This window comes from Furipterus horrens, unplaced genomic scaffold, assembly GCF_987537825.1.
Source record: "Furipterus horrens unplaced genomic scaffold, mFurHor1.1.pri manual_scaffold_2, whole genome shotgun sequence".
Taxonomy (NCBI): Eukaryota; Metazoa; Chordata; class Mammalia; order Chiroptera; family Furipteridae; genus Furipterus; species Furipterus horrens.
In genome coordinates, this window is record NW_028327172.1 from 62,021,693 (window position 1) to 62,044,942 (window position 23,250).

Genomic DNA, 23,250 nt, shown 5'->3' on the forward strand with positions numbered 1-23,250 from the left:
GCTTTATGTTCTAGTCCAACCACTAAGCTTACTGTTTCCTCCTCTCAGACCCATGGCTGGCTGCCTAAGCTTTAAAGATGTGAGCAGCTTTAATCAATGCAGATTAATCCTACTGTAATTAACAACCTCAGCCCCGCTCACAAGTGGCAATGCCTCTTTTCCAATGTGAACGATAAGGTGGATTTGCATTCTGGCTCTCCTCCATCACCCTTGACAAATTGCAAGGGAAGCAAGTGAATGGTAGAGCCCTGTCTCATGCATACTCTTGTGTTTGCTTCATCAGTAGCTCAGAGCCTTGAGATGATACTGATAGATGAGATCAATGACATTCCTGAAAATGGCAGCAACTTTGGTTAGACTTCCTTCTCTCGACCTCCTAATTAGTATGGATTTTTGAGAGGACCCAAGGGGCCTTTTAGTGGTTGCCTTGCCAGTGAGCAGTTGTGTCTGGATGCCAAGTGTCCTAAAGTATGACCAGCTGTGGCTCATTCCTCCTTGGCCTTGTAGAGACATCAAATGATAATTGGCAAGCTGAGGCTGTATGGGGGGGAGGCTTTGGGAGCAGACACAGGTTTCCATTTTACGTGACTTTTGCAAATAATGACCCTTTTAGGTCCATCAGCTCTCTCTTGTAATCTTTCCAACATATCTTAAAACAGACACAATTATAATTTCCATTTTACTTAGGAGAAAATTGAGCCCAGAAAGTTTAATAACATTCACAGTGATGCACAGCTAATAAGTGGTTAGAGCCAGGCTGACCCCATCAACGTAACCCAAATCTTGTACGCTGTCTACTGGTATCAGCCATCACCCAAGTGAAAGAAAATGGCGCCAGCCCAATATGAATGTGTCTAGTCAGAAACAACCAGATTTAGATATCCAAGAGAGTGGAAATTTTTTAAAAGTAGGCTTATCACACTTAGGAAAAAGAACTCTCTGAAGATAATGCTTCTTAAAGTTGGTTTGTGTCTTGTTATAGCAAAAAAAATAAAAACCTTTTTTTTTTTAAAGAAAAAATAGATAACTTTTAATTTTAAAACCATTTACCAGGCACCTATTTCATGCAAAGCAAGACAGAATTAGATACTTGTTCTTTAATGCAGTTCCCTGCCTCAGCATTATCATGCTTCATTTCCATCAGTGTCCTATTCTGGAAGCAAACGCCTTCAGGGTCTGTCTTATTCAAAACTGTATGCCAAGCGCCTGGTACAGTCTTGCAGGTAAGGGAAGAGGAATGATAGAGTGTGAGGATTGGGAAGCAGAGGTGAGTGAGACATCCTCACTCTTTAAAGAGTTTATGGTGCAATAAAGACCAGCATGCACATAATTAATACAGTGGATGAGAAGAAGGAGGGCGAAGATGTCAGGTGGGAGGGATGGAGAACTGAGGAGGCCTTAAGTTCCAAAGGAGAATTATGGTGTCGTAATGGGTGTTTGATATAATGGAAACAAATTAGCCTTATAGCAATCCAGGGTCAATGCTAGCTTTGTCTCCAGTGAGCTCTATTTCCTAGAAGCTCTGTGACTTTGGTGAAGTTAGTTAATCTTTTTAAACCTGTATCCTCACCTCTAAAATAATACACTTACTTTAGAGCTTTGTTGGGAGAAATAATATAAAATATCATAAGATACTAATTCATTGCAGGTGCTCAGTAAGCATCAATTCCCCTTTAAATTATATAAAGATCAGAGTACTTTAAAATCTCATTTAAATGTTCTCCCGAGTGTTGGCAGTTTGATGGAAAAGTGTTTAAAAAAAAGAGCGTTTAGGGGAAGAAGAAGGGATTAAGACTAAATGTAGTGTTAGATTTTGTTTTAATTTGTTTAAAAATGTTATTTTCAGTATTATTGTAAAACATAAAAAAGACATAGTACACAATTTACCTACCTGCTTTCTTCTTTATTTCTAGAGCATTTCTAACTGTAAACTTGATTTTATCCCTGAGAAGCTAGAGATAGCCCCTCTCCTCTTTCTATCTCCTACCATCTTACACAAATACACACATACGTATACATGCACACAAACACACATTTATATTGTAAACCCAGATCTTACTGTTTTTGCTCTGATAAAATTACTTATGCTTAAGTTGTATTTTTCAAAAGAAAGAGAAGGGTAAGCACTTTAGAACACAGAATTTGTGATAAACAGGACTGTCAGATGGGAAAAGTTGCGAGTAGGGTATATTCCAAAGACAAGTGCAATAAGGACGTCACAGCACGATACAGTGCTTCTCCATTCGTAATGGGTAATGTAAGCACTGCTGAATATGATGTAGAACAACCATTTGAAAAGTATGGCAGATAAAATTTTAGAGATCTAATGAGTCATACAGTAAGGACACCACAGTTTATTGTTAAAGCAAGTATCCTGTTGTGGCACATAAAATGTGACAGCTAGAAAAGCCTTACAAAGTGCTGAGCGCATGTAGATTAAGGATCAGAGAAATATTTCCAATGTATGACACAGCTGAAATGGGGTGAGCACAGAGACTGCCCAGAAAACAATAAAAATAACCATAGGATTTGGGAGCAGCAGTGATTAGACAGAAATAGAGCCTTGAAATTAGAATATTTAGCCTTGAAAAAATAACACTCCTGGAGGAAGAGAGTTTTTTGTTGTTTTCTTTTTCATTAAAAAACCTTAATAATAAAAAACAGTCAATTTCAGTACCTACAGGCATTTTATAACTGAATTTATTTAATGAGTCTGCTCATTTCCTCATTCGTTATTTATGCACTTGTTCATCAAATGTTTATCAAGCACCTATTATGAATGTCGCCTGCATTCCAGACACTGTGTTAGGAAGGGGGAACTCCAAGGACAGTGAGATGTGGCTGCTGCCTTCAGCTCAGTCTAATGGGGGGTGATGGGCAACTGCCCAAGTAACTGCACTAAGGTGTGATGAGTAGCAAAGCGGTCACACGGGATAGGAGAGTGGCACTCAATGAGAAGCTTAAGGCGGGGCAGTTGGAGGTGGCATTTCAAGTTTTTATCATGGTAGTAAAGTCATCCAAGTTGTAAAGGTGAAAGTTCTGGGAACAGATGGAAGATTTAGTGGTTGGAGGGAAGGGGAGTGTGGGAGTGGGGAGAAAGGGTGATGTGTGGTATTTATCAAGTGGCAGTGTGGAGCACAGATCAGAAGAAGCTAAGAGCTCTCCATGTCCCAGGCCAGATTATCTTCTCTGAGATATGCTAAGGGGGAGCTGTTGGCTGTTATGCAAGGCTCTGACCACTGCTTGCACTGTGGTGCTGTACCAAGCTTCCATAAATGTGCACACATACACTGAGATCCATGTTTATAACAGCAAAAATATCTACCTCTATTGAAATTGTTAAATAAATTACAGTCTAAACTATGGAATGTGATTCAAGATATTAAGAAACATGGTATTTATACGTTTCATTGAAGGTAGGGAAAGATTCAGGTTAGAATCCTGTGTATATAACTATATATACGTATATGTGTGGCAGTGAGAGAAGGAAAGGTGGGGAAAGGGAGAAAAGCCAAGAGAAACTCTCAACTTTTGTTCTTTGTTTTTCTATATAGTTCAAATTTTACAATATCCACAGAGTTTGTTTTGTAACTTAAATTAGGTGAAATAATACCCATGAAGTGTTCTAGGCACAGTCTCTGCCATGTGGCCCACAACATTGACTCTTTCAAGATGGCAAGAATATATGACTTTCACAAAATGATTTAAATCTGTATGCAGCATCATAGTGATGGTTATAAATGTTTCTCTCTGCTAAAATGGAATGAAGTAAATATTTTAAATTACGGTCAATAGATTTTAGTTCAAATATGTGTTCTGCTTATTTAGTCATTTCGGATTTAATTATTCAAAGCTAAGTTTGAAACAGGAAGCTTTACAAACCTAGGTAACAGCAGACTTTACTTAAGCGCTAAAAATTTCTCGTCAACCATTATGGTCTTATCTTTATAGTACTCAACTTTAAAAATATTTAACATTCAAAGATCATTTTTTGACTATCATTGAAAACCAAAGTCAAATCTTTTCTTTTACGAAATCTCATCCCACAATAACCAATAGATAGATATTTAGTAAATAGGGTTTCAGTTTAATTCTGTAGAGCTTTTTTATTTATAATGAATGTCAAACACATTGTAAGTAGATCATCTTTAATTATATTCATTTAGTCACTCTTGTTTTTGTGAAAAGTTACAAATAAATTGAAGTGAAAATCCAATTGATTTTTGAAATGTACTGAGAACCTCTGTTAACATTTCTCAGATGAGTTTCTTTGTAATTAAAAGAATCATTTATAATTCGAACTAACATTTTCACATTTATCTTAGGGGTAAATTGAGACTTTCAGCTACTAGATTTCCCTAAAGCAAGATATTATAGTGCCAAACAAATGATAGAACAAGTTGTGATCAAGAATATCAAAACTTCAAAAGCTAGTCCTTTTTCACATGCTGATTGTGTTAATAAGTACCTAAAAAACCTTTGTTCTTAATTTTTATTGGATTTACATCTGCCAAAAATATTTTCCCTATGAAGAAATAATATGGTAAAATATCTACATTTTCTTAATGTTTTAGATCCATATATTTTTTCAAGTCTGGATGTTTCTAAAATATACTTAATATGAGAGTGTTCTCTACCCCATTTCTATCCCATATCCTGAGAAGTTGATTTAAATATATTGTGTGCCTTAGAATTGATGAACTTTGGCATATAGACTTTTTATATTAAAGTTATAGGGCAAAATTGAGATATGTTCTCAAATGGTCAACTTCTAGCCACCTGCAACAGAAAAAACTTAGAAAATTACATGAGCAATAACCGAACACTTGATTCTCTGGTCCACTAGCTGAGGGTAAGTGGAGACCCACCTGAACCTCCTAAGTCATTTTGTGGATTTTTTTGGGGGGGCTTCCCTTTTCTAAATTAGGCATTTTATTTTGAGATAATTATAGGTTCAGATGCAATTATAAGAAATAATACAGGGAGATTCCATGTAACTTTGACTTAGTTTTCCCAGTGATAATATTTTAGTAAAATTATAGCACATTATCAACACCAAAATATTAATATTGACATAGTTCATCAACTTACTTTGATTTTTCTGGTTTCATTTATACTCATATATATGTGCCTAGTTAGTTGTGTGTCATTTGATCCCATGTGCAGGTACCTGTATTCACTACCACAATCAAGACGGGACATTTTCATCACCATAAGGCTACCTTCTGCTGCCCATTATAACCACACCCTCCTGCTCCCCCATAGACTTTTCATAGGGGTTGGGGTGGCAGTCTATTCTCTAGCCACGTTTTGGAAAGTAACTGATTTGTTCTTTTCCTCTTGTGAATGTCTGCAAATAAATAATACAAAGTAAGCGAACAGTGTTCTACCTTTCTGGAATTGTGCACCTCCCTGTTGCTTGGCAAAGGAACCAAGAGCAGGGGCGAAGGGCTGCCTCTGGTGCACAGCATTTCTTACTCTCTGGAGGCACAGAACCAAATTTGCTACCTTTGTTTTCATTCCCAGATTACGCTCGATTTGAAGCCAAAATCCATGACCTACGAGAGCAGATGATGAACCACAGCATGAGTTCCGGGTCCGGGTCCCTGCGAACCAATCAGAAACGCTCCCTCTATGTCAGGTAGGCAACGGAGCATTTCTTACTGTCATCTGCACTGTGTGAGCAGTCCAGCTTGGGGAGACAAAGGCAACGTCTTATAGCAATGGATCATGTGTTCTTGCTAACGCATGCTCATCAATGCACCACTGTAAGACCTTAAGTTTAACCATTTTTGAAGAAATTTTTGAAATGCCACTATGTTAAATTAGTTAAAGGCCCATTCTTTTAACAAGTTATTCTTAAACCATGTTATGACCCAGCATAAAGTTCTTAGCACAGGCTGCAGTAAAAATAATGAGAAAAATATATTTTTAATTTTAATAAATCTTAAATTGAATATGTGGACTAAAGCTCTGGACATTTGCTAACCATTGGTATGGGAAGCAGTTGTTCCTGTATCACCTCCAGACCTGCTTGATATCTACTACATTAACTTTGGCATATTAATTTGACATCAGAAGTACTCTTTTATAGAGATATGTGTTTTTCCCTAAAAGTCTTTGGTGTAAAGACTTTCTTTCTTCTGTGGCATCTAATTAGCAATCATTTCTCAGACCACAAAAGTTACTTGTTGCTTGCCTAAGAAAAAAAAACTCATTAATTTACCCCCCCAAAAAAATCAGTTGAACTTGAAATGCCTTTTAGTCTTTTATTCTCATAAAGATCCACCCTCACTCAGCTATTACATGTGCCTTTTCTTAGCACAAGCCTCCTATATTGCTTCCAAAATATACTTCATCAGTGCTTACTGTACTTAAAAAAAATAAGTATGAACAGCCAATGAGGCAAAGTGGTGGTCAATTAATAGCTCAAATGAATCCAGGTACCAATGGAGGAGCCATGTCCCTTCTCATTCACTGTATTCTCTCTCTGTCTTGCCAATTTGCCCCAGATCTGGTCTGGCTCCTACCCAAGGTCATATTCTCCTCACTTAAAATTTCACTATTATTTCCTGGCAGTGGGTATGTGTTATAGACACTAAATGATGTACTTGGATTGACTTCTCCTGTTGATTCCACGTTGGCTATAAAGTCATCTCTTGTGTGTCAGGTAGCACAGCAGGGCCAGGAGGAGAGCAGGATTCCAGAAGGCGGCAGGCTCTTGAGGTCCTTGATTTGCCAGCCACTCTGACAAGCACAGAGTCCCTTCTCATTCCAGGCAGTTCCAGTACCTCAGAAGCACTGAGATTTTAAATTTTAAAAAGTCATAATATTAATATTTCACATTTGTCCAACTGTATTTTGGAAGATTATTTTGATATGCTTCTGTGTAATCTGTGGAAAGAATTATTGAGGACCACCCTAGAGTGTGTCTTACAGTGACATCACACATATGATGGAAAGTGGCTATTTCTGTTTTCCTTACTTATATTTTATTGATGGTCTTTGTGATATGAAGCATTTTAACTTTGAAATGTTTTAGCCTTGCATAGCAACTTGGGAAAACCAACTAGGTTAATAAGCTAGAGATAAATCAGTTAATGAAAACAGAATGATGATATAGAATAAAACTGGAAGGAAAAATTACCGTAGTGTTGGTATCTTGTTAAAAATAGAATGTATAAAATGTTAATGTACTAGAAGAAATTTGCTGAAAATATATTGATGATAGTTTAGTCCTTTTAATAAAGTTGTAGATTAGAAAAATCAAATGAAGTGATACAATATTATGTAAAATTAATAGACTTATTTGAAAGAGTAGTGTTCATCAGAATCAAACCTTTATTATCTAATGTGGTAATTGAAATATGACATACAAAAGATTTGAAGCCTTACGGTAACAAAGAACGTTATCTTTATGACCTTCTAACAGTTGGGTGTTGTATTGAAATAAGAAACTGCTTTTAAATGAGACTAAAAGCTAGCTAACACTTTATGGGAAATTCTCCAAATGATTTCCCTACAATATACAAAAATGGCATTTGGTTTCCAGTGTTCAATTATTATTAATACTTATTTTGCGGATAGAGGGCTGACTGCAGCATCTAAATGACTCCTGGAGGCATAGAATTGGAAGAGATATGGGCCATGCATTGAGTGAAAATCAGAGGGAACAAACTTAGAGCATCCCCTGGCCCTGTTCTCCTGTGAAAAAACAGAGACACCTCTCCCCCTCCCCCCAGGCGCTGCCAAAAAAGCAAAAAGGCAGTAAAATGGAATGAACTAGCAAGGCCTTTGGGGAATCCTTACTAAAAATGATTCTGTAAGTCTGTACCTTTGTCATTTAGGGTTTGTTTGTTTTTTTAATGCCAATTTTGGCTATAGGATTTTCATAGAGATGCTTGCTTTATCTAGAGTACTTCAGTAGGAGTAGTGCCAGTTGGTTGTGCTTATTTTATAAAACCAACTAGTTGCTCTCTCAAGATAAACAAGAGCAGGGTTTCTCTGATTATATAGCTATCTGATAATGAGCATGTCCCTTTGATCTGAGAATGGCATCCTGGAATGTTTATGTAATTCTAAAGGTGAAAGGAACCTTAGCTATCACTAGGTCTATCATTTAACTTATAGAAGAGAAAACTAAGGCCCCAGGCAGAAAGAGATTTGCCCAGGACCCCACAGCTATTTGGTGACACAGGCAGATCTTCTGCTCCCTTCTCCCCACACCACTCAGCCTCCCACGGGTGCAGCTTATGTGGAATCCGCTGTTGAATGCACTTTAGCTGTGATTCCCCTTCCCTTCTGTCAGCACTGCACCACTCTTAGATTCAGGAATAGGTAAGCTGAGAAGAGAAATTCAAACATAAATCTCTTCGGATTTTTGCAGAGGATAAACTGTGCTTGAGAACATATGGTATTCCTCTAGTATTATTCAAATTTTTCTATAAAGCAAAACTTAAACCAGAAAGCAAACAGCCTCTTTCTTCTGGAATAAACAACTTAGCAGACTTAGAATATTTATGCTTACCATAAATCACCCTCCCCCTTGTAGTTGCCGTGTGTCTCTCTCTCTCTCTCTCTCTCTCTCTCCCTCCCTCCCTCCCTCCCTCCCTCCCTCCCTCCCTCCCTCCCTCCCTCTCTCTCTCTCTCTCTCTCTCTCTCTCTCTCTCTCTCTCTCTCTCTCTCTCTCTCTCTCTCTCTCTCTCTCTCTCTCTCTCTCTCTCTCTCTCTCTCCCTCTCCCCAACTTCTCGCCACCCCCCATCCCAACCCCATCCCTAGCCCTGCCTTGTCCTGGCTGTGCCTGAAAGGATGGATGCATCTTTTTAGCATCATGCAGAAACTGGCCTCATTTTCCCATTAGAAATGGCCTTCCCACAGGATAGCAATTGGTTTTTCTGAAAGTGTTGAAGGAAGGCAGAGGGAACTACCACCATATCAGAGCCAGGCAGGGTTTCAAATTTGAGCCAACCCTCTCTTTTCCAATCTAGTTGTAATTATTTTTCTTCTATTAATTTTCTGTGTAAGGTGCTTGAAGTACTTTGGTAGTGTTGTACGCATGGAGTTGCTTGCTGCCAATGATAATACTATGCATGTTCTATGTGAATGATTTGGATATATTCGATTTAATGGGTCATTTGTATTGTGTATTTCCTGCATTGTGAAACCTATCTAGTTGTAGAAGCTTAAAAGTAAATAAAATGTTCAAAATTTGAATAAACTATTTTTCAAAATGCTCCACAAGACATCATCAATTCTTGAGACACAGAAGCACTCAGCTCCTAAGGCACAGGAATACAGATTTTGTTGTATGTACTTTAAGGCTTTCCACATGATCTCGCTGCCTCTGTAATATGCGCTCCCCTTCTTACCTACCAGCTGGTAAAAGCACCCCTGTAAAAGAGAACCAGGCTTTTCCTGCTGCTGATAGGAATGAACGTTTGTATCCAAAGGTTATTAAGAAAGGTCAGAGAAATAAGCAGATTAAAATTACACAGAAGTGCAAATAGCCAAGGAAAAGATTCTTTTTCCTGACTGAAGAGAGCAAAAGTACCCATGACCCTGGGGAGAATGGGGAGGAGAAGAAAGAAAAGCAGGTAAGTCTTCCAATGGGGAGTAAAATGTCACAGGAAAGACTGTAAAAAAGAAACTTGGCCCATGTTCATTTGTTAATGAAAGGTATCAATTTTGAGAGTTCAAGTAAATAACATCTCTATTGTGAATTTGGGTTTAAAAGGCAGTTGCTATGAGTTACTTATGCATCACTGAGCATTTTTTTTTTAGTGCATATTCTGTGCCAGAACCTATAATGGACACTGAGGACCCAGCAGTAAAAGTCATGCTTCCTGTCTGCCAAAAAAGTCATGTCTAGTGAGTGAGACAGATGAGGGGAAGACAGTCACAGCGCAGTGTGATGTGAAAAGTAAGCTCTGGAACTTTTATTGCTTCCTGATTAATGCAAGGATATCTGAATTGGTTCTGGGACCTCTTTGATGAGTTCACCCAGGGGACTTCAAGTCTTTTTACTTAAAGTAAGAAATTCATTCTTTATCATGACCCAGTAGATACATATACCATGCACACAGAATGCTAAAAGAAAAATTTTATTAAACTATATTAATACTTTTTATGTACAGTGTACTTTGTTATTTTTCATTCTATTTGTCTGCTTTTTTAAAAAAAAAACTGAAGGTCACATCTCATTGTCTTGATTTAATAACTCACTAATGGGTCACTATCTACAGCTTGTAGACAAGTGAACAGGAAGGAGCATTCCAGGCAGATGACACAGCAACACACACGTTGATCTTCACTCCAGTACATTTAGCATCTCTGGGAGGCCCAGACCCCTGGTGTTCTAGCCAGTGATCCCTGGTACAGATGAGTAAGTGGAAGCGAAGGGAACATTTGTTAGGCAATTTGAATGCTAGTGTTCTATACATACTATCCCATATGATTCTCCTAACAACCAAGGAGTCAGGGACTATTTCTACCATTTTACATACAGAGATGGAGACTCAACGACATGAAATAATTGCCTTAGGGTCACAGAGCTAGTCTGTATGTGAGCATAGACATTCAAGTCCTGTGTGTGAGGCAGCATAAAGCATTGTTAGGAGCACCATTCCTGGATTCTGTCACTTACTAGTTCAGTGATTTTGGACAAGTCAGTCTCTCTGCCTTAGCTTCTTTTTCTGTGAAATCAGAATAATAATAAGATACCATAAAGTGGGTATGAAAGTGAATTTAAATAAAGTAGCAAATTTAAATACCTGGCACAAGGAAGCAATTGATACATGTTGGTGCTATTTATCATTTATTATAATGACAACCTTTCCTCTGTAGAACAGAAAGACCACAGAATTGATTCTGAACAAGGTACTGTCTTCTCAGCAGTGGGATGAGACACCCTTGTCATTTGATTTCCTTTGGCGAGAGGAGGAGGACAGACTTCCTGGCAACCTTTTACATTTTTGCTCCTCTAGACCTCATAAAGGCTGAAGGGAAGGGCCAGAATTCTATGGCTCCAGAATGTCCAGCTTTGTCAACTCATCAGGCTTTCTCATCCCCTACAGAAGTCTAACCAGAGGAAGAATTTAAAAAGAATTCAGCTAGAGACATAGATAAGAGTCACTGTGCTTGGCTGGCCCTTCCCGGTCTTCATAGATGTTATCAATGTACCTAACTAACCTCATGCGTTCATCCACTTCCCCTCTGTGTTCTCCACCCCCTCCAAGTCTGCTCTGGATTTGAAGGACTTACTTCTTGTTTACAGTGGTTCTAATACTTTAACTCAGTAACTCAAAGCTGCTGCTAAGACAGTTTCTAGGTCTGCCTCCTGCCCCGTGGTTTAACACAGGCTTTCATATTGATTCATTGGTACATTGATGCTTTCATTCAACAAACATGGCTTATGTACTTGCCTGCAAAGTACAAATCTAAGGTAGATGTTAAGGATACAGAGATGAATAAACACAGACCTCCTTCCCTCAGGATTCTCATAGTCCACATCTATAAGCAATTCAAACAGTGTGAAGGTTATCTTTCTAACTATCATTTCCTGATACCTCATGTGTTATGTACTTTGCAATTATTTTCCTATTTTAATCTTTACAACATGCCTGTAAGTCTTCCTACAGTGAAATCTTCCCAGAAGACCACTGGTATTTAAAGCTGATCTATAAAAATAGTTAACACTCTAGTCTTTGTTAAGGTTTTATGGTAAAGCTCCTTTAAATGGAAATAAGACTTGCAAACCCCAGTTAATTTCTTCATTTTATTTTATCCTTAATGTTTTATGTCATAGTGCTTGACATAAAGTTGTCTCTTTCATAAATATTTGTTGAATTAATTCCTAGATGTTCTTTCCTATATAGATGTGAAAAAAAATAGAATACAAGCCAAGATCATTGATGAATCAATCCTATGGAGGTTCAGTGCCAGCTGCACTGCCACCAAGTGCGTGGAGTCTGGCCATATCCTGAGGACATAGGTACTACCTGCTTGTACTAGGGTTTCTGGGACACATCTGGCACCTCATGGCCCTTCAGGCGTTCCATCTGCACACTAAGCTCTGTGACTCTCTTTAAATTGGGACCTAATTCAATCATAAATTTAGATAAGTACACGTGGTTTTATACCCTCTCAGTGAGGGGGTTTGGGGGTAGGGGTATAGTGAAGCTCATCCTGTGGTTTATTCTCAACACCCTTAGTCCTTTTATTCTAAGGACACAACACTGGCAGTTACATTGAGGGAAGTGTTGAAAGCAAATCCAGCCCAGTGTCCTTCATCCTGATGGGTTTTTATTCTAGAGGATGTTCCAACCTGACTGATTTTTGGTGGGAGGGGAAAGATACATTATTTTATAAGTAAGAAACTCTGGTGTTTTTTTCTTTTCTTTATAAACAGTAGCATATTCTTCCAATTCACTTCCTGCCCCCGCTGCAATGCTGGTCAGTAACCCGGGGACGGTGAGAATGTGAAATGGAGTCTATCAAGGGACGGCAATGCAAAGCTGCATCCAACTCACTTGGCTCAGTATTTCTCAGGGAAGTTTACGGCAAAGACATGAAACCTGTGGACCTCCTTATTGTTCATATTTTTATCTTCTTCCTTTTCAGCCTTGGACCTCACATGCTCTCAGTAGCTGTCCCAGAGACCATGTCACAGTCAGCTATGTGCACCCCTGGCCAGTCCTTGGCACAGCGCTGGCTGACAATGGCATTTTTAGTGCCTCTCAGTCATTCACTCATATATTCTTATTTAGCAAAATCATCATTTACCCATTCAGAAGTGCCATATATTAACACAGAATAGGAAATTAAAAATGCCTGGATTCAGATTTCTTACCTCTCTTAAAATCTTAACCTCTCTTAAAATCTTACTTAGAGACATGAGCAAGTATCTGAAACAGTTTAATAGGGTGAGACAGGAAGTCTAGACTCGAGAAACCAGAAAAGATCAGGGGAGAGCATTGTAATGACCGGGTACCCTACATGAGCCCCACCAAGGGGCCAGAGCTTATATGCTAGTGCTTCACTCCTAACTTCATTTAAACCTCACAACAGTGCTATGTATGACACAGGTGACTATTATACTCATTCACAGAGGAGGAGCACTATTGAAGGCCAAAGATGTTTAAAAATTACCTACACAAGGTGCTATGTGGCCTAGTCATATTCTTTACCCAGGTATGCCTCTCACTGAAGCCCATGCTCATTGCACTATACAGTAAGGTGAAGACATACTAATCCTGTAGGGGCACAGGTTAAATTCATATCTATAGATCTGTGGTTTATAGAGACATCCTCCACATAGTCCTGGCTTCTGGTCCAGCCTTCAAATCACATTGATGGCTAAGGTTTGAGTTTCTCATTCATAAAATGAATGCAATACCTAGTTCACAGGCTTAGTGTTAGGATTAGGTTAAACTAAGTCTACCAGATGGGACTTATTGGGTCAAGAAGAGGGCACTGCACCCCTCTGAGTGCTCAGAGCCTGCCTCCTATGCTGGCACCTCCCTTAAAGAAGAACAGATTTGGACTCTTCATTTATACTCTTAAGAATCATTAACATTATGCTCACTCTCTTGGGCATTTGCATTTTTAATTTCATCTTAATTGTGGAATAAAGGATTTTGTCTTCAGGCAACTAATTTTGAGCCAGAAATAGAAAGGAGAAGGAGTCACAGGGGATATGGGGAAGTTTCCTTTTTTTCCTGAAATCATAGGCTGTCCCTGATTTTAAAAAGGTTTCTAACTTTTAGATTTCTATAGGAAGAAGAACAAATGTACCGTGGGTGAACCATTCACTGACTATCACATTTTCCCTCTAATCCCAAGATCTATAATCCAGATACCATTTTTATTGATGGTCCTCATTCATTCATTCACTCACTCACACAGTCATTCATCCAGAAAACTTTTTCTGAGTCATACATCCACCTCATGTTGTATGTGCTGTGCTCTAGGGATAAAATGATTAATAGGGCATCATTTCTGCCCACTTCTGCTTCTTACCCCCAACCCATAGTAATCACATTTTCAGAAATCTCGCATCTCCTGAGGAAGTGGTTGGCCTCTTAGCTCAAAATTACTACTTTCTAGAACAACCTAGACAGCTCTAGCTAGAAAAGAGAGCAGAACAGTCAAAGGTGGGTCACAGGAAACAATAGGTGAAAGGTGAGGGCATGGAAATATCAAGGGAACCTTCAGCCTAAATCATGAGGTTAGGTTAAGAGCAAGAAAATAGTCTCAAGATATTTTTTCATTAATCTCAGTACCTGATATATTATAGGAATTTTCTGAATACTTGTTGAGTGAACTTTCTGAGTGGCAATTGAAAATGGTGATTTAACAGAACAAGGTATTAGGGGAACCATCAATGACTCATAAATGATGGTTGAACACATGCTTCTCTGTGTTCCTCTGCACCTCATAACTGCTCTCTTCTAACCTTTTCCTGCCTTTTGGCTCACCTGTTCCCTCCACTGGATGGTGAGTACCTCTTGGATGGAGAGTCACCAGGTTACAGTCTATATTTGCACAGTCAGGTATAGGGTAACTGCTGAATCAATCAAGTGAATGAATTGCAGATGTCAGTAGGTTGGAGAGCATTTAACTTTAATTAAATTTTGCTTGATCAAATGAGTATGCTGTGCGGCTCTGGAGTGATAATCATATCAGGCTACATTTTAAAAAACTCATTCAGCCAAACAAGCTCCATACTTAATACAGGTTAAACTCCAAATCTATTTTCCTTTTTATTATAAATCCATAAGGACTGTAAGATAACTTTCACAAGTACTTTCAAAATAATAGTCACAATCATAATAAATAGAAGATCATACTTGCATCATACTTTGTGCTAGGCAATTTGCTAAGCACCTTCTGTGGATTATTTTATTTAATTCTCACAAAAACCCTATGAGATAAATGCTATTTTTGTTTTCATTGTAAAGAAGAGGAAATAGAAGCCTGGTTTGAAGTTTACCCATAAGAGGCTAAACTAGGACTAGAACCTAAACACGCTCTCTATGCTTCTACCCGCGGTGCCATGTGGTTTTATTGAAGGATTTTCATTTACTTTATTTTGAGTGATTTGATACAATATGTCTGTAAGTGGATATTGATTTTTCAGTTTTCGGAGAAGGAAGCTAAGGCTCAGAATACTAGGCTATCTATTCTTATCTCTAAGTGTAGAGCAGTACCAAGCCCTTGCCTCAGTCCATTCTCTTTAAAGATGTATAAACATACAACTCCCGTGTTTCTTTTTCTAGTGTTTGCCTTGTGTTTCATTTACTGCCATGAGACATACTACATGATTTTTATAGACCTACACATTATTAAATGTTGAATGGGTAGTTGAATATCACACTGTCTCCTTAGATCCAATACTCTAGTTTGAAGATGCCCAGAGCATGTGGATTTGTGATTAAATTGAGTGAATTCCCACTGAGCTGTGGCCATTACAACAGTATGAACAAATTCTCTGCCTCTCTTCTGCCAAGACAGAGTCTATAGGCCGAGTAGCCCTATACAAAAAAAGTCCCACATCAAAAAACACAATTGAAATGCCCATGACACAAAGTACCCTGCACGTGTCTGGGGACATGCAGCCTTGACACCCACAACCAGCCACAGAATTTTCAGGGCTCACTGCAAAATGAAAATGTGGATCTCCTTGTTCAAATATCTGAATGTCAAGACAGTAGGAGCAGAGCATAACGCTAAGGGCAGGACTCCGCGCACCTGTGCAGTCCCAGACCCACTCCTGCTGACACCTGGTTTAGGACACTTTGCTCAAAACAGAGAGCATGTGTGTTTTTCTTAGTATGCAGCACTATAAGAATGAGAAACACAAAGTCAGTATTAGAATACTTTCGAGAAGCCAAGCTTTGTCTTTTACTTAAAAGTGTACTTGATATAAATTATCCCTGTCCACTTTTAGGATCTATAGAAACAATCTTCCGGTCCTGTTAGTGCTAGAGAAACATTGAATCCCCACTTGCTTGATCCACTGAAGTAAATCTTTCAAAAACTAAGTAGTATCATTATTTCACATTGTTAGCACCTATAGTATACTATTGTCTACCTGTTTTGCAGTCACTAGGACTTGTTTGGCTGTTGGGGTTCTTTCCATGTGTCATTTTCTAAATGCAGAAGCTGCCAGGCACGTGGATTTCCCTGACTAGCAACATTAGAATAGAAGAAAATTAGGGGCTTGACACGGGATTTACAACCTAATTTTACCAAGTAAGAATGCTAGAAATAACAAACACATATACAAATTATAATATATATATTTTAATTGATTGCTCTTCATTATTGCCATCATTTTCTATCTAAAAAGGACATTTTAATGCCAAAAGAAACATAAGAATATAATCTGAGCTTCCGGAAAATTATTCCAAATTTCAAAATTTATATTGTCAAAACTTTACTAGATGAATCTTCATATCTCCTATATCCATATAATCCTACCTTATCACTGAAAAAAAATAAGGCAAACATTGTGATGGATAATGGCTTAATCTTAATCCTGAATCTTTTGGTTCTAAATGATTCTAAAATGCTTGGGATGCATTTTGACCTTTGCCCTTTCTTAACAAAGAAATCCATCTTTTAGATTTCTTTTTCCTCATGTACATTCTTTATCTTTTATACTATTTTCTCAATAACTAAGAAGCCCTGAACCATCTTCTGTGATAAATTGATGCTTGCTTTTTGATAATGCTTATTAAAAGTAATAAGGAATTTTTATCCCCGAAGTCATTTCTCATTATTTTTAAGTTGTATTTTTATTTTATATTTTGTCATTCTTCATTTTCAAAACTGACTCTTTTAATGATATTATCACATTATAGTATCTTCAATTCTTCATTTAAAATATTGTCTATGCTGTATCGCTTCAGACCAGATTGCTTGTATAATGTGCACATTTTCCCTCTTAATTTTCTTAACAATTCAGATTTGGCTTGTCACATGCAGGATTCCACACTTTAAAAAAATCTGATTCCATGGGTAAAATAATGAGAAAATGGCATGTAAACTGAATAAAACTTTACAATAAAAAAGATTTTGGCAGTTTTTAGTGACCTCTATCATAAAAAATACAAATTCTGATTTAAAGTAGCTGTAGTTATTAATTTCCAGACAAAGTTTTTAAACCAGTTCCAGTGGCTTCTTCTGAACTGTTCCATCCCTCCCTTCCTATTAAGGAGGGCTCTGAATCAGTGAGCAAGAAGGCTGTCTGTGATTCAGGTTGCTGTGAAGCCGGTTAGTGCAGAGTTCCTCCACATTGAATAGCTGGTTAGTAGAGAGTTTCTCCATGTTGAATGAATTCCATTGTTGGCTCTTTATAAGATGATGACACTTTTCTCTGTTCCCAAAATTCCCTGTTCCTCCCCCATCCCTCATAAATGGATGCTCCCATACTACTCCCACATCCACAACACACTAAATTAGTCCTTGATTATATAATGGACCCAGGTATCCTAAGGACAAGTAGATGGTGATGAGAATTTAAATCTCATCATATTTTCACGGGAATGTCATTATTATCCCTATTTTATGATTAATAAAACCAAGGTTAGTTTATATTATTGCCCAGAATAACACAGCAAAGGAGAACAAATATAACTCAGTTCTGTCTGATGCCAAATCCCTGCTATTAACCTTAGGGTCTATATTTTGCCAAAATATCACATTTTCTTGGATGTGTCTGATTTCATGTATGCTCCCTCATTTCCATTAGCGCTTATAATTGTTATAGAAAGTCCTGTGAGTTTTGTGCTAGAAAATATAGTCATTTAATGTATAGTGCATCTCCCACAATAATAAAGGACCTTAATATGGTCAGTGAGTGAATTCTTGACACAAAGTGATGATGACTCAAATTTCAACCATAGGGTCACACCATTTGTCAAACAAGCATTTTCAGCAAAGAGGCATGAGGTTTCCTGCCATGGGCCTCTGAGTATAGAATGGGAGGATTGCCAGACCTCCTGAGTAACCTACAACAAGTATGGTATAGTGGAAAAGATATGGGCTTTAGTTTTTTTTAGTGAATATTAATTACAAAATACTATATAGGTTGCTGTCAGGAGTGAAAAGGTAGATCAGATATGTCTTCAAGGACTCAGTTAAAGCTAGTTGGGAAAAAAAGAGATGAAAATAAAATTATATTATTCTGAATCCAGACTCTGCTCCAGGATCTGACAATATGTGGGGAGTAGGAAATAGATGAGATTTGAAAGGTCAAATATAATGGGTTCCAAAAGTAAAGCTGTATTGGCGCGGGGGTTGGGGGGGACTGTCATCTTTGGCAGTGTATTTCCTCTTTGTGGGAGATAATTAGGGACTGTCATAGAATGAAACCCTAACACCTCTGGAATACCAGCTCACTCAGTCATTCATTCATGAGCTCACAGCATAATGGAGTAGGCAAAAAGCCTGGGTATTAGAGTCCGAAGTACATACCCGGATTTGAATCCTGGCTATGCCACTTACTGCTTGTGTTGGGACCTTGGCAATTTATTTCCTCTCTATCTGGGCCTCAGACTCTTCCAAAAATATGAGGGTAAGACGTATACAACTTAAAAGGTTTTATGTAGAATAATGTTTGTAAGTCACCTAACACAAACTCTTCCAGAAATTACAAAAGAAGCTTTTTAGCTTTTTTCAATGTTACTATCTCCTTGATACCAAAACATGACATAGTCACTATAAGAAAAGAAATAGATGGTCCATTCTCTTTTAACAAGATCAAAAATTAAAATATCAACAAAGTGAATCCAGTTATATATAAAAAAGGATAATATAGGCACAAAATGCCCTAATTAGAAAGAAAATACTGGTCAATCAAACTACAGTAAAATAAAAACTTTGTTCATCAAAAGATATCATAAATAGAATAAAACTGTAAACAGACCATGGAAGGAAATTTATCATACAGAGGTCCAGGGGGAGAAAAAGTATAATCAGAATATGTAACTAACTGTCAGAAGTTATTAAGGAAAGGATGGAGACAAAAAATGTTTAAGTTCTCAAAACACTTGAACAGGCATTTCATGAAAGAGGGTACGTAAATGGTCAATTCACATATAAAATGATATTCACTTCATTGGTCATCAGGAAAATGCAAATTCAAATACCAACCAATGCTGCTGTCCACCCACCACAATAGCTAAACTGAAAAGATTATTCATTGCAAGTGTTGGCAAGAATGTGGACACTCTCATACATTTCTCATGGGAGATAATTGGTGTGACCACATTGGAAGACTGTTTGTCATTACCTACTATTGTCGAATATCTTAACCCTATCATTCATTTCTAGATATATACACAATAGAGATATTTACATATCTGTAACAAAATACATACAAGAATGTCTGTAGCAGCTTTGTTTATAATAGCCTAAACCTGGAAATAACTCAAAGCCCATCAACAGTAGAATAGGTAAATAAATTGTATTATATTTAGTCCTGGCCTGGTGGCTCAGTTGGTTGAAGCATCTCTCCATACACCAAAAGGTTGCATGTTCAATCCCCATTTGGGGCAGGTACGACAGTCAGCCAGTCGATATTTTTCTTTCACATCAATATGTCTCTCTCTCTCTCTCTCTCTCTCTCTCTCTCTCTCTCTCTCTCTCCCTCTCCCTCTGTAAAAAAAAAAAAATCAATAAATATAATCTCAGCCCTGGCTGGTGTGGTTCAGTGGATTGAGCACCAGCCTGTGAAACAAACGGTCGCGGGTTCGATTCCCAGTTGGGGCACATGCCTGGGTTGCGGGCCAGGTCCCCAGTAGAGGGCGTATGAGAGGCAGCCACACATTGATGTTTCTCTCCCTCTCTTTCTCACTCCCTTCCCCTGTCTCTAAAAATAAATAAATAAACAAAATCTTAAAAAAAAAAAAAAATATATATATATATATATATATATATATATAATCTCAGGTAAGGGTTAAAAATTGTAGTATACTCACATAACACAATATTACACATCAATGAAAAGGAACAGCTTCTACATGGAACAGCAGGTTGGAATCTTGCAAATGTAATATTGAGTGAAAAAAAGCCATATACACAAAAAGTACTATATGTTACTAGTTTTCTATGCTGTTGTAACAAAATACCATACATTTACTGGCTTTAAAAAACACAAATTTTTTATCTTATCGCTCTGTGGGTTAGAAGTCCATTAAGGGTCTCACCAGACTAAAATCAATCTGTCAGCAGGCTGCATTCCTTTCTGGAGGTTCGAGGTGAGATCCAATTCTTGCTTATTTGGGTTGTCGACAAAATTTAATTTTTTACAGTTGTAGGGTCAAAGTCCCTGCTTTCTCGTTGGCTGTCAGTGGAGCATCATTCCCATCCTCTAGAGGCTGCCACGTTCCAGGGCTCATATTAAAAAGCAAGAGCTGCTAGTTGACTCCTCATTTGCATCTCTCTCATCTACCCAGGAAAAGTTCTGTGCTTTTAAAAATCTAGTGATTAGATTGGGTCCACACAGATAATCCAGGATACTCTCCCCCACTTCAAGGTCTTTAACCTTAACCACATCTAAAAAGTCCCCTTTGCCATGTAAGTAACATATCCACAGGTTTCAGGGATTAGGGCAATGGCATCTTTGGGGGCCCATTATTCTGTCGACCATAGTAGGATTCCATTTGTATAACATTCAAAAATGAGCAAACTTAACCTACGGTGCAAGAAGAGAGTGATGGCCTTTCGGATCACATTCCTTAAGGTGTAATAAGAATAATATCCACTTTAAAGGGTTGTTACAAATATTAAATCCAACAAAAGTATTAATTACATTGAAAAGTGTCTGCCACAAAATAGAACGCATTGTTTATGCTCTATTTTCTCCTATTCCCCCTCCCCCAACTTTCACCTGTAAAAATGTTGTAATCAGGACTTTGCAGGCTAAGTTATTCTGAAGATTTACAGACACTCTATACAATGCTTGCTTTGTAACGAATATCCCCTAGAAATCAGATTCCAGCAAGAATTCCAGGTGCTACTAGAAGGCAAATTTGGGAAATAGTGCTCTTTGGAATGTGTTTCTAACACTGCTGAAAGCACAGGAAGTGCTGAGTGATCTGCTCCAGCCCCATCCAGAATACCAGTTGCTGCACTCTTTACGCCACATAAACCCAAATCCATCAGATTATATGAACCAACTAGTTAAAGTAAGGATTTTTTAAAACAGTGGACAAATCACAAGTCAATATAGAACTAGCAGTCAGTGCTTCTAGAACTTAATCTTTTGCAGGAAGGCTCAGTCTCTGGTTCTTAGAGCCTAGTGCAGAGTCTAAATAGAAAAGTTTCATAATTATTTGTTCAATTCACTTGAAATTATGGAAGGCTACTGGTTGTTTTTGTTTTTGTTTTGCTTTGGTTGGTTTCTTTCCTGAAAGCTCCTGTTGCCCAGGCCCATGACTTCTTGAATGTGTCATGAAAGAAGTCTGTTAAAAATTAGATTTAACATTCATTTTGTTCACTTGTTCCTCAGACTTTTCCATTGATTCGTTTTATAAGCAACCGCTGATAACTGTGTGCCAGAGACTTAGACGTGTTCAAGGAATACAAAGATAAAAACCTTCAGACCTTGTTTAGGAAACTTCCAATCTAGGGCGTGCAGATCTGACATCCCCTTCAGCATCCTACACAGAATTTGTTAATTAAGAGGGATTTGTCTTCATTAAGAGGGATTTGTCAAGTATGAGAGTCCCTCCTAGGGTAAGTCATGTTGCCAGCCTCTGTCACAGTAACCAGTCTACACTGGCTTTCTCTCCTGGGAAGGGCCAAAAAGAGCCTTTAACATAGGATTGCCTTCTTGCTTGACCTCAGTGTCTTTCAACCTTGGTTAGAATCACCTGGGGAGCTATAAGAACAAAACTCTGCTTCCTTTACACTGATCACTGAATGCTGTACTTCTGATACCAGATGTGTGGTTTTCTCTCACACTGACCAATTCTCTGATACCAGCTGGGTGTTCTGCAATTTACCTCAATTCTGACACTATCTGCATGAAGGTAGTGTCATATCCCACAGATTCAGAGCTCAGTCCCACAAGACTTCCCCCACTTCAGAAGCCAATCCCCAGGCAAGGTTGTCATCTGTTATTCTGACTGGCTGGAAACCGTAAGTCCTCATAACCCCCTCCTGGGGTTGGATAATTTCTTTGTGCGGCTCATAGAACTCAGGAATACAGTTTACTTGGTAGAGTACTGGCTTATTCTATAAAGAATAAAATTCAGGGGGAAAAACACAGAATGCCTAAGGCATGGTATTGGGAACAGGCACAGAGCTTCCATGCCCTCTCTGGGTCTGCCCCTCTCAGCATCTCCATGTTTTCAGCAACCCAGAAGCTCCCCAAACTCCGGTCATTTAGAATTTCACGGAGGCTTCGTTATATAAGTATGATTGATGAACTTACTAGCCTTCAGTAATTAATTCAACATCCAACTCCTCTGCGTTCTTCAGAGGGCAGGAGCTGAAATCTCACGTGGTTGCCTTGGCAGGCAGCCCCCATCCCGAGGGGCTTTCCAGAGTCACCTCAGTAACAGAAACTGAGGTAGGGTTGAAAGGGGCTTGGTATGAGTACTAAAAGCCACTTCTACAGCTCTAATCACATAAGAAAGTCCAAGAGTTTTAGGGGCTTTGTGCCAGGAATGGGACAAAGACCAAACACAGATTTCTTCTTATAAATCACAATATCATAAGTGCTCTTCCAAAACCCTAATTCCCAGGCCCCAGCCCAAACCTAGTGTCAGAATCTCTGAGAATGTGTCCTGGGTATCAATAGTTTTAAAGCCCCTTTAGTGACGGCAATGTGCAGCACCGTTATAAACTACTATTGTTTCTTTGTTTCTTCTTTTCCAAACTTTATTTTCTTCTTCATCTTCCTGAGCTTAAAATGTCTCAGATTTCTTGCATGCAAGGCCAGTTCCTGGGACAGCTTTCAATTTTGATCACATTCAGACTCCAAATTTGAAAACCAACCTTAAACGTGATGCTATAATTTGCAAACTTAGCAAAAATTGAATTTCCTCGTTCAAGACTAAGTAACTTTGGAGAGCAGTGAAAAGATTGCTTAAGAATCAGAGTTCTAACATTCATATTTTGATTTCTGATGAATAAGAAATGAACTAATTAGAAGCTCTTAAATTGCAGGAGGTCTTTTTAAAAATGGCTAGAGTACTGGCAAGCTCCAGAAAACCTGATTTGAGTGTCTGTGTGTGTGT

At 38.2% G+C, this 23,250-nt stretch overlaps 1 protein-coding gene across 5 annotated transcripts in view; it reads left to right on the top strand.

Annotated features, from left to right (window-relative positions):
* Positions 1–23,250, top strand: part of DLG2 (discs large MAGUK scaffold protein 2) — a 725,256-nt gene that overhangs the window by 564,117 nt on the left and 137,889 nt on the right. For all 5 annotated transcript variants that reach the window (XM_090265790.1, XM_090265791.1, XM_090265792.1 and 2 more), the window contains one exon: positions 5,527–5,641. In XM_090265790.1, the coding sequence (XP_090121916.1) occupies positions 5,527–5,641 (115 nt within the window). The remainder of the gene's footprint in view (positions 1–5,526; positions 5,642–23,250) is intronic.